Source organism: Pleurodeles waltl, chromosome 2_1 (assembly GCF_031143425.1).
Source record: "Pleurodeles waltl isolate 20211129_DDA chromosome 2_1, aPleWal1.hap1.20221129, whole genome shotgun sequence".
Classification (NCBI taxonomy): domain Eukaryota; kingdom Metazoa; phylum Chordata; class Amphibia; order Caudata; family Salamandridae; genus Pleurodeles; species Pleurodeles waltl.
This window is the reverse complement of record NC_090438.1, coordinates 641,724,536-641,741,114: the sequence shown is the minus strand read 5'-3', so window position 1 is coordinate 641,741,114 and position 16,579 is coordinate 641,724,536. Positions and strand designations below refer to the sequence as shown.

The following is a 16,579-nucleotide window of genomic DNA, read 5'->3' as shown; positions in this document are numbered from 1 at the left end:
TAATGTTGTGTGTTAATTTTGCCCAGACGACAAGTGAATAAATACAGTTATCCAGTATGGCACATGGGTCTATAAGATAATCCCATTGCTGTGTGCTGCAATAGATGTAACAAATCATTGTGGCACTAATGTTCCCGTCCTTATGTTGCACTCTTCACACCTAACAGTGGGGAGGTGATGCCAGTGGCAGCAATGGCTGCTAGAGAGAAAAGACGTAGAACAATAACATCCTTTTCTCCTCCCGTTTGCTTATATGATAGATGATGCAATTTCAGAAAATGTCTAAGAGCTGATGCATCGGAACAGACATAGTCTCATGATAGCGAATGATATCACAGACATGCCAGTGTGCTCCAGTAATGTAGGAACATCCAAGCCGTTTGTTAAAAGACACAGGGCCTCATTTCAACCCTTAAAGTGGCGTTCGTACCGCCAATAGGCTGGCAATACGACCGCAGCGGTCACACCGCCGGGACCTGCTGTTTACTGCCATGGATGTCCCGGCGGTCGCAATCCGCCAGGGCAGCGCTGCTGGAAAGGCTGGTGGTAAGGGGTCTCGAGGGGCTCCTGGGGGCCCCTGCACCCCCCATGAACTTGGCATGAGCAGTGCAGGGACCCCCAGGCACAGCCCCATCACAATTTCCACTGTCTGCTTGGCAGGCAGTGGAAAGCACGACGGGTGTTGCTGCACCCGCCGCACCACCACATTGCCGACGGCTCCTTTAGGAGCCAGCGGCAGTGTTAAGGCCCACATCTCCGCCGCCTGCCAAGGTTGAAATGAGGGCCACAATGCCAATCATCCCTACTGACAGCCAAGCTGTCATACTTGGTTATATATAACACTAAAATTGCAGGTAAATCCAGCAGCAACCTCAAAGCAGACTGTGCTTACCTCTATCAGAATCATGTATGTTGAATGGTTTTGCAATTTACACTGAACAGAGGTAGTTTCACAACAACCTACCTTATTGACCGATTACAGTCAGAACTTACCAATAAAACCCACAAATGCAGATATAAAGACCACATTCATCAGGCTGCGCTAAAACACAAATTATCAGAACAGACATACCTAGCCACAATAAATAGCTTCAAGAAACTGAATAAAAAAACATGCCTCACAAAATGTCTGAGGTACTAAAACACAGAGCATGATAACAACTGCATTCTGACCAGGCAGGTGCCTTTGTTTACATAGAACAGCTGTGCTGCAGTCTATTCATGATGTACTCTGCGACTGCCGGTAGCTCACACTCCTAGTTTTATAACATCACTGGCAGAAGTGGCCCAATGGCATGCCTATTTCAGGCAATTTATAACAGAACAGTCAATCACGAAATAAGAGGCACATGCAAATGCATGCAAACAGTAACACAACTCTCAATGCTTCTCAAGTCTCACACCACCAGGGCAAAAAAAAAAATGGAAAGAACAATTTTTTTACTCTCACTGTTTTCCTCTCAGCAACAACCACCAATTGACCAGGGCATCCATACTCCTGTTTGAATGTGCTCAGGTGGATGAAAAATAGCATTCTCACCTATACTCTATAAGTAATACTGGAATTCAGAATCAGACCAAAAGCAAAATACACGAGTGTGGATTCACAGGATGTACTTACTGATTAATAACAGTCCACAAGAGATCAGAACCAAATATCAACTGGCAGTTGATGCTTCAGGACCATAAACAAATAAAGGAGCTATCCTGTTAGGACACCTTAAATGCAGTCAGTAATCGTATTAGATTTTAAGTGCTTTGCCAAGGCAGTACAGAGTTTGCAGTCACTGCATGTTTTTACACTCATTAAAGGAAAAGTTATTTACCTTTTATAATGCCTTTCCTGGTACAGAAAATATTCAGTTGCAAATTCCTTACCTTAGGATTTCCCCTAGGTGTCAGACTGGATCCGGAGATTTTTCTTGAGCTATGCCCCTGCACACCGTTAGGTGGCGTCAATGTGACTCCGCATCCGTCGGTGGCATTGTGCACACCGGATATGACACTGCAGGTCCTATACAGGCGCCACCCTGGTGCACTGATGTCAGTTTCTTTTCATGTCTTTCCATGCCAGAAGCATAGAGCTATGAAGAACACTGACAAGTGGTGCATCAAAACTGAGGCACTGAAAGGGGAGTCTCTGTCCCTAGACAACCTCACCAGCTTCTTTCATCAAAAAATTCAGGACACCTGTGAAGGATTTGCAATCCAATAATCCCCCCACTTTACCCCCACCATCACTACCACAGACTTCAACCTCCCGCTGACCCTGAACCACTGGACCCTCCTCACCCTAGAGGACACCCTGAAGCTCATGAGTACTATCCACTCTGGGGCACCCTTGGACCCATGCCCCCCACCACATCTTCAATTGAGCCGGCACCACTATTGCCCCCGAACCATCCTGTACCTTCAACAGCTCTATCGAGTCTGCCACCTTCCTAGATGACTAAAAAGACATGAAGATAAACCTCCTGCTGAAGAAGCCCTCTGCAGACCCGACAGACCAATCTCACTGCTCCTTTCCCCAGCCAAGGTAATCAAAAAAGCAATCAACACACAACTCAGCGAGTTCAGCAAGACAAACCGCATCCTAGTTCCCTCCAATTCCGGATTCAGGATCATCCACAGCACCAAAACCACACTCAAAGCCGCCACGGATGACATCTGCAAACTACTGGACATTGGAGAAACAGCTGCTCTCATCCTCCTGGACCTCTCCGCTGCATTTGACACCGTCTCCCATACCACCTTATGCACCAGACTACATGACGCCGGCATCTGCAGCAAAGCCTTGGAGTGGATCCACTCCTTCCTCACCAGCCGAACCCAGAGAATCAGGCTCCCACCTTTTACCTCAAAACTGACAGAAACCAGCTGCGGAGTCCCCCAGGGCTCCTCTCTGAGACCCACCCTCTTCAATGTCTACATGACCCTGATCGTCAGATACCACACGCTCAATATCATCTTTTACGCTGACACACAGCTAATTCTTTCCCTCAACGACTAATCATCAACTGCCAAAAGCACCTTTCACAACAGAATGAAGGCAGTCGCTGACTGGATGAAAGACAGCTGCCTCAAGCTCAACTCAGATAAGACAGAGATCCTCATCCTGGGCCCCACACCTATCCCCTGGGACAACTCCTGGTGGCCTTCTGGGCTCGGAACTGCCCCATCTCCCATCTACCACGCAATCAACGTCGGTATCATTCTCAACTCCTCGCTGTCTGTGGCTTGCCAAGTCAACGCCGTCTCATCCTCGTGCTTTCACACACTGTGCTTGCTCTGGAAGATTTTCAATTGGATCTCCATCAACGCGAGGAGAACAGTCACCCATGCACTCGCCAGCAGCACACTCGACTATGGCAACGCACTCTATGCCGGCACTAACAAAAAACTCCAAACAAGACTCCAGAGAATACAGAATGCCGCAGCCAGACTCATCCTTGACATTCCTCACCACAGATGTCTCCGCCCACTTGAGAGACCTCCACTAGCTCCCCGTCAACAAACGCATCACTTTCAAACTACTGACACACCCTTACAGGGCCCTACACAAAATCGGACCTGTCTACCTCAACCACCGCCTATCCTTCTACGCACCCTCCCAGGCAACTCTGCTCTGCTCAACTGGCCCTCACCACCACCCCTAGGATGAGGAAGAACATCTGGAGGAAGATCCTTCTCCTACTTTGCTGCGCAAACCTAGAACACGCTGCAGCTTCACCTCAGGAAGTCCCCCTCGCTGGCTCAGTTCAGGAAGGATCACAAGACCTGGCTTTCTGACTGATCTGCGCCCCGCCAACCCCCCACCCTCGACACCAGTGCCTTGAGACCACCCGGGTGATAAGCTGCGCTATACAAATACCTGATTGATATAAATCAGTTTGCAGAGTGGGGAGGATGGATGGGTCGGTGAAGCAATCTGCAACTAGATATTGGCTTTAGCAGATAAGGTGTTACCAAAAGGAACTTGTCCATCTGATAGAGACATCTAGTTGCAGATTCCTTATCTTAGAAAAGATACCCAAGCAGTAACATCCCTGGAGGTGGGTCTGTCAACCTACAGGACCGAACAGGAAAAGTACCAATCACCTGACTCTCCATGTACTAATATTTGGTGAATGCATGCAGGGTTGCCCATGTTGTGGCCTGACTAATGTCAAGGACTGGAAATCTAGGTGCTAATGCAGCAGTCGCAGCGGTTGCTCTAGTAGAATGAGCATGCAAACCTTTAGGTGGTTGCTTCTTTGTCAATGGATAGCAAATTTTAATGCAGTGTATGACCCATCAGGAGATGGTCTGCTTATGCACTGCCCAGTCTTTCTTCACACCCACATAACCAACAAAGAGGTGATCATCCACCTTGAACTCTTTTGTACGATCAATGTAGAAGGTCGATGCTCTTTTTGGGTCCAGGCAGTCAAGTCTCTCCTCTTCCTTAGAAAGATTTGGGGTGCATAAACAGTAGGCAAGATGATGTAGTGGCCTACATGAAAGGGCATGACCACTTTTGGCATAAAGGAAGCCCTGGCACACAGCACCACTTTGTCAGGATAGATGGAAAGGTAGGGCTGCTTAGAGGACAAGGCCTGGTGCTCACTCACACTGCAGGTGGATGTAATAGCCACAAAGAAGGCAGTTTTTAGGTAAGACGTCTGAGAGGACAATTAGGGAAGGGCTTAAAAGGAGAGCACATTAGGAATGTCAGAATTAATTTCAAATCCCATTGGGGCATAATGAATGGAGTTGGAGGAAACATGAGTAAGACCTTTAAGGAACCTATTAACGATAGGAGACTTAGACAATGAAGATAGATCAGTGAATCTTAAAAACACAGAGATAGCAGATAATGAAAATGTCACTTACCCAGTGTACATCTGTTCGTGGCATCAGTCGCTGAGATTCACATGGTATGCATGAGCTCGCCATCTGGTGTTGGGTCGGAGTGTTACAAGTTGTTTTTCTTCGAAGAAGTGTTTTCGAGTCACGGGACCGAGTGACTCCTCCTTCTGTGCTCATTGCGCATGGGCGTCGACTCCATCTTCGATTGTTTTCTTTCCTGCTGGGCCAGAGAAAGGGTAAACCACAGGACCTCAGAGAGAGGGGCTGCGATGGGGTGAAGAGACTTGTCTGTGCACCATGCCACAAATTTCTTCCAATGACAGACATATACCGTTTTGGTGGAGGGATGCCTGGCTACCAAGATGTCATTAAAGACTTTGAGCAGAAGGTCAAAAGCTGTCAAATGTTGCCACTCAATCTCCACGCAAGAAGATGGAGGTTGGACAAGTTCGGGTGGAGAACCTGCTGTTATGACAGAAGATCCTTCTGAAGGGGCAGTCTGATCAGAAGATTGATGGCAATGCTCAGTAGCTCAGGATACCAGACTCTCTGTGGCCAGTCCGGAGCTGCAAGAATGACTTGGGCCCGGTCGTTCTTGATCTTCTTGAGAACTCTGGGCAGAAGTGGTATAGGCAAAAAGATGTAAAGGATGCCTGAGTTCGCCTCCAGACAAAAAGCGTCACTGAGTGATTGCTGCCTTGGAAACTCAAATGCGCAATACAGCTGACATTGTGTGTTCTCTGCAGAGGTGAAAAGATTTAACCATGACTCTCCCCACTGCTGAAAGAGACCTTGCTTCACCTCCGGATGGAGACATAATTTGTGATCAACTAAGCATTTTCAGTCGAGTTTGTCCGCTCTGGTATTCAGAGATCTCGCCAGATATGGAACCACAGGGATATGCCCTACTATTATAACCATGTACAGAGGCACAGAGCCTCCTGACAAAGGGTCCATGACCCCCCACCCCATCTTGCTTGTTGCAGTACCATATGGCAGTGGTGTTGTCTGTGAACACTGGCACTTCTTTCACTTTGAGGAAGAAGAAATGCTTTAAATTCTAGCCTGATCGACCGGAGCTCCAACAGGTTGATATGGAGTACGGACTCTGATCTAGCCTCTCTCAGATGGCCGCCCCAGCCCAGGAGTGATGCATCTGTCACTACTGTCAGCTCTGGTTGGGAAAGTGAGAGGGGTTTGCCTCTGACACAACTGTGGTTCGTTAACCACCACTGCAGATCTCAGCCAGTTACCGCCGAGAGTTGGACAATGTCAGAGAGATTCCCCTGATGCTGCACCCACTGGAACATCAGGTCCCACTGCAGAGCTTGCATATGCCATCTGGCATGATTCACCAACAGGACGCAGGAGGCCATGAGGCCCAACAGCCTCTAAGTCTCTCTCTTCGAAATCCAGCATAGAGTCTGAAACATCTCTATTATAGCATGACTATCATGGACTTGACTGCACTGAGTCCAGAACAGCTCCAATGAAAAGAGTTTCTCAAAGGAAGTCAGGTGTGACTTCAGTCCATTCACAGTGAACCCCAGTGAATGCTGGAGGACTGCTAAGCCTAGAGCTGGGAGAAAACAGTCTGGGATAAGTCTGTGCTCAACAGCCTGACATTGAGATATGGGAAAGCTGAAACCCCTGACCTATGCAGATGAGCTGCAACCACCGCCATCATCTTGGTGAACGGCTGAGGGCCGCTGGTAAGGCCAAAGGGAAGCACGGTAAACTGAAAGTGCTCATGGCCTACCATTAACCACAAGTAACACCTGTGGGAAGGCAGGATGGGAATATGGAAATAAGCATCCTGCAAGTCCCACACTCCCATCCAGTCTCCTGGGCAGATAAAACCTGAGCCACAAGGAGCGTTTTGAACTTCTCCTTCCTAAGGAAGAAATTGAGGGACTGAAGGCCTGGGATATGACAGAGGCCATTGTTCTTTTTGGGTACCAGAAAGTAGAGGTAATAGCAACCATAACCTATTTCTGGCATGGAAACCGTCTCTGTGACTCTCTTGGCCAAGAGAGCTATAGCTTCCTCCTGGAGGAGTGCTAAGTGATCCTTTTTCATGCAATCATAGGATGGTGGAATGGATTGAAAAATAGTTTCGAAGGGGAGGGAGAAGCCCCTTTGGACTATCTGAAAAACCCACCTATCTGACATGATGGACTGTTAGCGGAGCAGGTCATGATGGATCCTGTCTCCGACTGGTCCCTGGGGAGATGGTTCACACAAGGAAAATTTGGAGGCAGCTACAGGGGGTGGGGGCAGTTCATTGGTCAGACCACTGGCTTCCTGATCCATGAGGGTGGTGGATCCCGCATCCCCTGCCACGCAGAGGCTTGGAAGCATGCGTGGCATGGTGGCTTTACGAGAATGGACGTGGTAGGGCACCCCTTCCTTAGCCATGAAAGGGGCAAAAAGGAGACTGAGGGGGATGAGGGGCTACCACAAGGCCCTAGCAACTAGCTGCAGCATGAGAATTCTGGAAGAGCTTGAGTGCGGAGTCTGCTTTTTCTCCAAAGAGCTGGATGCCATCAAAGGGCATGTCCATAAGACTGACTTGGATATCCCCTAAAAGCCAGACGTCCTCAACCAGGCATGGCGCCTAAGGGCCACTATTGATGCAACCACTCTGCCCAATGAGTCGGTCGAATTCAGTCCACATTAGATTGCGAACTTTGCTGCCTCTCTCCCATTACCAACTAGTTAGGAGGGTAAAGCCCGGGCCTCCTTCGAGAACTGTGGCAGCATTTGCACAACCATATCCCACAAGGTGTGGGAATTTACAGCCCAAAAGGCATGCAGTGTTCATGGACTACAATGCCAGACTGGCAGAAGAAAACAGCTTCTTCACAAGTGTTTCCAGCCTCTTGGATTCCCTATCCGGGAGTGTGGAAGAGAATGCCTCTTGGGAAGTGGAGGCTTGGATGACCAAGCTCTCAGGGGTGGGGTGTTGCGTGAGGAAACTCAGGTTGCTCGCAGCATGGCAATGGCGGCGAGCAATTGTGCTGTTCACAGGAGCCCCTGTGCTAGGTTTGGACCAGGTACCCAGTAGGACATCTGTAAGGGCTTTATTGAAGGGGAGCAGGTGTTCGGAAGATAAATCACCAGGCTGAAGCACCTCTGTCGGGGGTTAGTCCAGACCGCCATCAAAGGAAGCTCAAGGTCCAGGACCTCAACTGCTGTTTGCACCACCATACAGTATCAAGCACCCACCTCCATAGCCACTGTAGGAGGAGAAAGCATGCCAGGATCTGGGGAGGCGTCCAGTCCACTGGCTTCACCCAAGTCTGTATGCCAGTCCAAAGGTTCTTGGAGCTGGTATTCTAAGGGTCCAGCAACCCCCTCCCATTCCTCACCATAACCTAGCCCATAGGAAACAGGCTCAGGATCTGACATAGGAGGCACGGCTCCTGTCGGTACCAGAGTTGGCATCGTATGACACCCATCCGGCTCCATGTCATAGTCAGCAATGAGGATGGGGATGGCACTATCTGGGGGCCCAGGAAGTGCCGAGAGTGGAGTCGGGGAATGTTGAGATGGAACAATCGATGTTGTCCTAGATACAAGCTTGGAGCTGAGGCCGAAGCCACCGGAGCAGAACCCAAAGGGGCCCTTTCTGACTCCATGGTGCCCAAAGGCGCTCCCGCACTGTCCAACTGCCCAAAAAATGAGGCACATGGACTTATTAAACTCTTTTAGCTAGGCAGGAGTAGCTTCGGCTCCTGGAAACTCAGGGAGTGGGGAGATGCGGGGTCGGCCCAGACGCAGGCTCCACAGATTGAGTCCTAGAACAAGTACACTCCCGCTCCATCATCTCATCAGCTGACGGACAGAGTGAAGTCAAAGAACATTTTGCTTTCTTCAACTTCTTCTTGTGCCTCGACTTACCGGATCATCCCAAGGACTTGGAGAGGGACAACGATGAAGGGGGACTCTGCGACTACCGGGACATTGACATACGCAGAGTCAAGTGTCGGGCCACCATCAGCTTCAGGAACCACTCCCTCTAAAGCCTTTGGATGAATGGCCCGACACTCAGAGCATGACTTTGGGTCATGGTGCCGCTCCAAAAACGAAAGATCACGAGGTGCCAATCGGTCACCGACATCACCCGATGAAAGGATCCCCAGCGCTTCCAACTGGTCCTCCTAGATGACATCCTTGATGCACCAGGAGTTGTACAACTCAAAAAAACTTTGACAAAAGGAAAAAGAAAATGCCAGTCATAAAATGAGTGAGGGATAGCTCTCTTCAGATCAGTGTTGGGTGGTGCGGAAAGAAAAGAACTGATGTCAGCGCTCTGGGGTGGCGCCTACAAAGGACCCATGATGTCATATCTGGCACGGGCAATGCTGAAGACCGACGGGGAGCCAATAGATGCTACCTAACAGTGTGCAGGGGTACTGCTTGAGAAATATATCTGTCCCCAGACTGATGCCTGGGGAAAATTCTAAGGTAAGGAATCTGCAACCTCATGTCTCTATTTCTCTATCAGATAACTTTTGCACTTGACTTCATAAGTCAACAGTTGAATCTCTGACTTTGTTGTCATTATTGTCTGTTTTTTAGGTCAATTTCTCTGTGACTATTTAAGATATCGAGTCAGGTGTGCATTTTCTCTTGAGCACACGTGAAGTACATCTACACTGGTTTGTCTATCTTTAGTACACACATGAAGATCTTTAATGTGTTTATATTGTTGACAATGTACTGAGGACAATATACTTCAGTAACCAAATACCACATGATTCAATTAGAGAATTTCTTGCTAGTAATATGTACAAAACATGGGCACTGTGTCACTATGTTGCACACAATATAAACCATCACAAAATTATAGCAACCGATAACTGGTGTAAGCTGTACGCCAAATGGTAACTCGAAAGAAAAGGGATGTGGATTTAAGAAGATTAAATCTATACTTAGCAGGCAATGTAGTAGTAGACAGCTATGTAGTGTTTGCACTGTTTAAAAGTTCAATAGTATCAACCTGGACATCTTATCATACAACCCAACATACATGTATGCAAGATCTAAAGGGTATGTCACTATCTAGTTGTATGACATTTTGTGCACTTACAAACTCCCAACCTCATTTGATTACACATTGCCTTCACTCAAGTTTTCCAATGGTTCTGTGTTCCATTAAAATAGTGGACTACTCACCTGAATGTATGGTAGGTAACAAAAGCTGTATACATTTGTTTTTTAAGACACACAATATTCCTTATGTAATTCACATTTGTGGGTCAGTATGGGACATGCTACAATGGGGATTTTGCAAGCTATTAGGGTTATGATGTCACTGCTAAAATGCCAATAGGTGTATTCCTCTGATCAAAAAGTATTAATGGGCAGTGCATATACCAAGATGCCCTCCAAGTCCTATCTTAATATTGTGAGAGTCAGTGTGTCCCTTTGATTTATTTTTAGGCCCTAATGGAAACTCCTTTGCTTGTAAATCATTCACATTTTATTCTGAATTCCAATATACATTTTGTGAGCAGAAGAAGAGGCAGTACCTTTCTTGTTTTGCTGGATCACTGATGGTGGTGGTGTTGCCACCTTCATGGCCAAGCCGTATGCTCCCCTGAACGAGTGGCTATCTCGAACAACAAAAGATCCTGGATCTTTGTCCTTCAGCACTGTAATGGCTGCAAGCAGACAAACACAAGTTATAAGATGTTAGTAAAAATAAGAAACAGAGCTCAATTACAATTCTGCAATTTCCAAACCAATATCATTTCTACCAACAACTGGACAGTTATGAGATAAACAAAGTAGAATAGTTAAGACAGTTTAAATCTAACAGGGGGTTTTCAGATCATTCTGTTGTTGTTTGAGCACACAGAATCATATGTGTTAGCCTGAGAGGGAATTTGAAGAGAAGGACTTGAAATTTTAACAGGACATATCTCACACAACACAAACAAGAGGATCCTGTTTTACTAATCGCATTCATGTCTACAATTACTATTTCCGTTACTGTCAATAAGTAAACAAATTTATCATGGGTAGATACAGTACATCTGAATAAAGCACTGAAATGTAGAGTCATTGCTAAGTATCTAGAGTATAAATTACTTATTTTCTTCTACATACTTAAAATTTACAATACTTGTACAATTGAACATGCTAATTATGCAGGGAATGCAGAAAGAGCTTTCAATAAGAATAACTACACACTTTTGCTTCAGTATCTACACATTAAAATGTTTGTTTACTTCAGTGCTGCTATTATTCCAAATTATGTTTAAAATGTTTGAAGTAAATTTGGTTAGGATAAAATGCAGAACCTACAAAGCCCCCTCCACGTTAAGTTGTACAATGCACAGCTCAGTCTACTTTGACTGGGTTGGTGCTTCTGAAGTGTTAAAGGCTCATAAAATGTAAGAACGTATTTAGAGTTTGGTGGACTGGATACTCCATTAAAATGTGATGAATATCCCATCTGCCGTTATACAAGTGCCACAGGCTACAGTGCACATGTAGTAAGGATGACAGGAGATCTGCCACCTTTGTGATGGAGTATAAATGGAGTATCCAGTCAATAAAATCTGAGAAAGGCTCTTAGTTTTGTAATGGCAGCATTGTTACATTGTGGTTTGCCTCTGGCGTTTTATCAAAGGTTAATGGGAACTGATGACATTTTCACAGTGTTAGTGGAATCCAAGCTGGTCAATATAACAAACCCTAAAAAGATCCCCAATATACTTTCTTAGTGACACTAATATTTATTATGATTTTCCCTAAATGCTGACCCTCATAGTCAGTCATCCACCAAGCCATGTAACCAAACCTTTGCCAGATACTAGAACGTTTACTCTGAATTTTTTGTATTACCTTGTTCTCTCGAAATATCTGGCTTATACCAGAACTTGGAGGTGTCTTGGACAAATTTCACAGTAAGGTGTTTATCGACCGGATATTCTACAGAGAAAGAAAACACCCATGAGGGAAAGAAAAAAATGTAATTGCTCACCACTGCCCACTCAAATTCCATGCTAGTCTAGAAAATATGGAAACACACAGATTTACAGCAGGAACCCAGGCTCTTTGTGATTATAAAGGACCCAAACATGAGCATGACAAGGAGAAAGGAAATAAAGCTATTTAGTTACAAATGGAAGAATAGCTTGATATTAATGACAATAATTGTTGCTTGAATCGTTTGGTTCCCATTACATTCATGGAAAAACACAAAAACTTAGAAATGTAACTTGCAATCAATGTTATTTTACTCAAAAGACATTTCAAATTTTAGGAAGTAAAGGAGAAATTGTTAATGGAAAACAACTTCCTAAAACCAATAAATAATTAAAACTAAACAAGAAAAGTACAATGAACTTTAAAAATGCTCACACGCAATGCCACAGTGAGCTGTGATATTTAGCAGTATGAGCAGTAAGTTGCAGAATTCAAGAATCAGGGAGAAGCAGTGATTGATCTAACAGGGAGCAGCTATGAGATTAAGGGAAAAAAGAGCATTTCTAAGAAACACCATGGGGAAAGTAGAGGAATGTTTTGATTGTGAGTTCAAAGCTAGGTGTTAAACGGGCTTGAGTAGAAGAGAATATGATGAGAGGGAGGAGGAGACACTGGAAGAGTGACAGACTGACATTTAAAGGAAGCGACACCACCCCCCAACCTCACTGAAAACAGATTTGGGTTTGCAGAATACAGAGCTAATATAGAGAGTAGAGAAGAACGGTACAATAGGAGACTTTCTCCATAAACCCAACTGCAGAAAATGTGGGTAAAGATAAATTAAACAACCGAAGTTTGATAAACAAAAACTGACAAAACGTTATCTCTAACAAATTGATTAAAACACATATACACATATCTAGAATAGTCTAAGACAAAACCAAGTCTAAATTTCCACTTGGGAGTGCTTCAACAGACAATGCAATAAGTGCATACCTTTCTCGGTCAATATAACTATATGAGCATTTGTGTGACGGTCATCTAGGACTTAGTTCTGCATTTTAGGCATAGCTCTTTTAGGCATTATGAGGAAAGATTCCTCACTTTGGTGTGGTTAGTAAACTTTTCATTGCTGCAACAACCTCATAGCCCATAAAGTTTCAAACATACCTAGCTAGAACGGGGACAACTGTAAGCCTTAAAGGAAGGAAGTAGGTTACTACACTGATAGGATGCACTAGCATAGGTCCTGTGGACTACTGGCTCCCCAAATCGCTGAAATAAACATTTATATGCCTTTCACAGAGTGAACAGGAACTTAACCAACCTTATCTTGCAGAACAAGATCTAGGCACAGGCCCTCAAAAACAGAAATCCATTTTCTCTTTGGATGCTAGAGCGTATTTTAGAATGGCATTACTACTATTGCTGATAAGGAGGTAAAATACATTTGTGATAACATTGGAAAGCCATGTCTGCTTGGTAAAAAATCTGTAACCATGCAATCCTGACACTAAGAAATAAAATATTGGGTAAGAACAGACGTAAAATTACCAGCAGTATTAAAAAGTATATTACTTCAACCAAACACACAAAAAGGGGGCGCCATGCTAAAATAAAACAAACATGTATGTCAGTAAGGCTATTGGTGAAGAGGAGGAAAATGTCACAGAGGTAGTGTGTCAGCCTGTTCTCTGACCTAAAAGAAACAAAAAATTTAAGGTATAGCCTTGCACAACCACCCACCCAGGTGTCATACTTTATCATCAGCCACCCTACACTCACCAGGTTGTTATAAAGGGAGGTTTAGTGGGATCATCACCATAAAGCGAGAGCTCTTTGTGAAGAAGGTGTGTAGTGCAAATTAAATTTCATGGGGAGTCTATATAAGAAGTGAGTGTGGATTGAAAATCCTAACCTCAAGGGAGAGCCAAAAACTTTAATTAGGACACACCTAGGTTGAAATATTTAAAAAATAATGGGGAACTCAAGGTTTACGAGGCAATATGGATGCTGGAAGCAAAAGGTGGCCCCAGACACATCCATTCTGCTGGACATGGTGTCTGTTCTGTGGGGGTGCTCATGGGGCAGATGAAGGGGACAGCACCTTCCAAGCCAGACATTGAATGTGTGACAAACATGGTACTGAATATGTTAATGGTTGCTGCAATGTGTCTATATTAATTGCTGTATTATAATTTTAAGTTGGTGGGTATATATTATTCATGGTGCATTTAATTTGCATAAACTAACAATACTTTGTAACATAGCATTAAATATGGTGTCTTATGTTTACTGTGAGAAGTATCTTTAAAGCTGTTTCTTTTAACAGGTTTGCATCCACAAATTGCATGCAAAAACTCTCAACCTGTTATAACCCTTAATCCTGCATAACAAATTGCCTTTCTCACTTGTGTTTTTTTAACTCGACCTCTGCTTCCTTCTACCGTCTGTCTCACTCTAAAAAATCTCATGCCTAACTGCCCTAAAGCTCTTTGGAAAACATAACAATATCTATTAATTCGAGCTAAGAATTGCGTCTCACGTGGCCCCCCTCTAATGATCACATCTATAAGGACCATTACCACAGAATGCACGGAAAGAGCATGCCAAAACTAACCCCAATATTGAGTTGACTGACCACTAATTTGGCTCCCAAGTAGCGTACACAAAGCACTTCGATGTCTCATCAGGGGTAGCAAGCACTATACAAATACCATTTATATAATGAACCCAATTCCTAACAGGTCAACATGCTTCTTCTGCTTTTCTTCCCTGATAAAGGTGTTCAGCATTCACCAGGACCAGAATAATTGAAGTCATGCTATATACTCACACCTTATTGAAAACCTTAACATAAAAATCACACTCAGAAGTGAACAAAAAATATATAAGAAAACAGGAAAAAAAGGACCTGTGATGTAAAGTCAGGTCCTCAATAAGTGTGGGTCCATGGGGTACGAAAATAGGGGCATAGATCACCGCACAAATGGAAGGCAGGGGGGCATGCCCTGTAGTCACACAGTCATCAAGGTGCCAATGCCCGCTTTAACTGTAGGGTCTCCCCGTCCATTTCAATGCTGTCTACAAGCACGTTTATATTGACTTCCGCATAATAGAATTTCTATATTTATTTTGCACTATTACACAGATTTTTTTTTATATTGATTGAGACACATATTTAGAAATATTTAATAAGTGTTGACTTTTAAGTGACTTATTCACTTTGGAGTTATTCCTTTGGGTCCTAACGTGATTGTTTGCCGGCTTCATGATTCTTCTCTGCACTCTGCAAAGAATGGCATAAGTAGCTTCTCTAGTTAGAACTGGGAAAAAGTGCACTATCTAATAAAAACTATATGAAGAAAAACTAGCAACACAGTAAACCAAAATGCAAAAAGGACAGAGCCATAAAAGACAACCAATTTAATTTTTTAATTGTATTCAGGCACCCAGGGCAACCTCAAGGAATTCAACCTTTCATTATTAAAAACATATGTATTTTATAGAGTGCATGAAAATATATAATCAAAAATATCAAAGGCACCTAGCCGAGTAGAATAAAGTGCTCACCTGGCAAAGGAGAAGTGCTCAAAAGTTTTGAAAAATCAGGAAGGACATTTGGGAACGGGATGCTAATCGTACTGCCACTGTGTGGGCTGGAAAAGCCACTGGAAGATGGTGAAATTGACCCAAAAGAACGCTCTCCCTCAGATATCCTCTTCTTTTCAGGCAAAGGAGGCTGCGAGTGAGTGTTTATTCCAGTACGCTGCAGGACAGGGCTGCCCTCGCCACTTCCTGCCGATGCCATCCCAAGGCTCTGCTGCAAAAGGCCATTGTCTATTATGCTCGATAGCTGTGTGCTGTTGACAGTTTTGGCTGAGCCATTGGAGCTAGCCAGAAATAAACTTTGTTTATCATCCCGATGTGGTCCAGCAGCACTGCCTCCAGTGGCATTAAAGTTCCGGAGCGTTTGGCCAATAGAGGAATGTTCTTGGTGCTCTTCCGTTGAGGGTAAACCCTCACGGCCCTTCGTTGATGTAACCTGCCGTCCTGATGATGTGAAATATGATGAATGTGAGCCATCTTGTGTGTAACCCGAGACATCGTTTGAGCCCAGGTAACTTCCGATGGACCTGCTATTACCCATTGCAGATGACTGACATGTAACATTCGATTTGGCATTGCTTTCCAGCCAGACGTGCTCAACTGCAGATGGGCTGTTGGAAATTAAGTAAAACAAACGATTGTTCAGAAACGTTCGAAGAATTCACATTAATAAATATTGTACACACAACCCTATTCCATTATACATCAATGTGTTTTTTTTTTTTAACGAGAGTTCAGGAAAATGTGTTCAGATCAGATGTAAAAAGTGCAGTTTGTTTGGAAAGCAAATGCTCCCGCATGGAACAAGATACTTATCATTAGTTGTTCTTGAAGGTGGAATTATATTATATTACATCGTTTCACTAGAGATGATGTCTTAAGAGCTCCCCCTCCAATCCTGATGTTCAAGAAAAATGAGTTTTGGCAACAAAATATCTACACGTGCGTGGATCACTACAGTTAGGTGACTCAGCTAAGTGTCTGGTTCCAGATACTTTAAACAAGTATCACCAGGGAGGGTGCATAGACAGCTACAAACGTACATTAGAGGATGGAAATATTAAACAACTATAATTGGAAGCACAGTTGTATTTTTAAGGCAAAAAAGAGGAAAGTGAAGACAATATGTCCAAAAAGAGCACAGAGCCAGACATATACGTGAACATGTAGAAGAAAGTTT

General features: G+C 44.4%; 1 protein-coding gene across 4 annotated transcripts in view; it reads right to left on the bottom strand.

The window, feature by feature from the left end:
• TNS3 (tensin 3) overlaps positions 1-16,579 on the bottom strand; it is a 752,439-nt gene that overhangs the window by 23,971 nt on the left and 711,889 nt on the right. For all 4 annotated transcript variants that reach the window (XM_069216157.1, XM_069216170.1, XM_069216149.1 and 1 more), the window contains 3 exons: positions 15,364-16,010; positions 11,707-11,793; positions 10,386-10,517 (listed from right to left, as the gene is read on the bottom strand). In XM_069216157.1, coding sequence (XP_069072258.1) covers positions 10,386-10,517; positions 11,707-11,793; positions 15,364-16,010 — 866 coding nt within the window. The remainder of the gene's footprint in view (positions 1-10,385; positions 10,518-11,706; positions 11,794-15,363; positions 16,011-16,579) is intronic.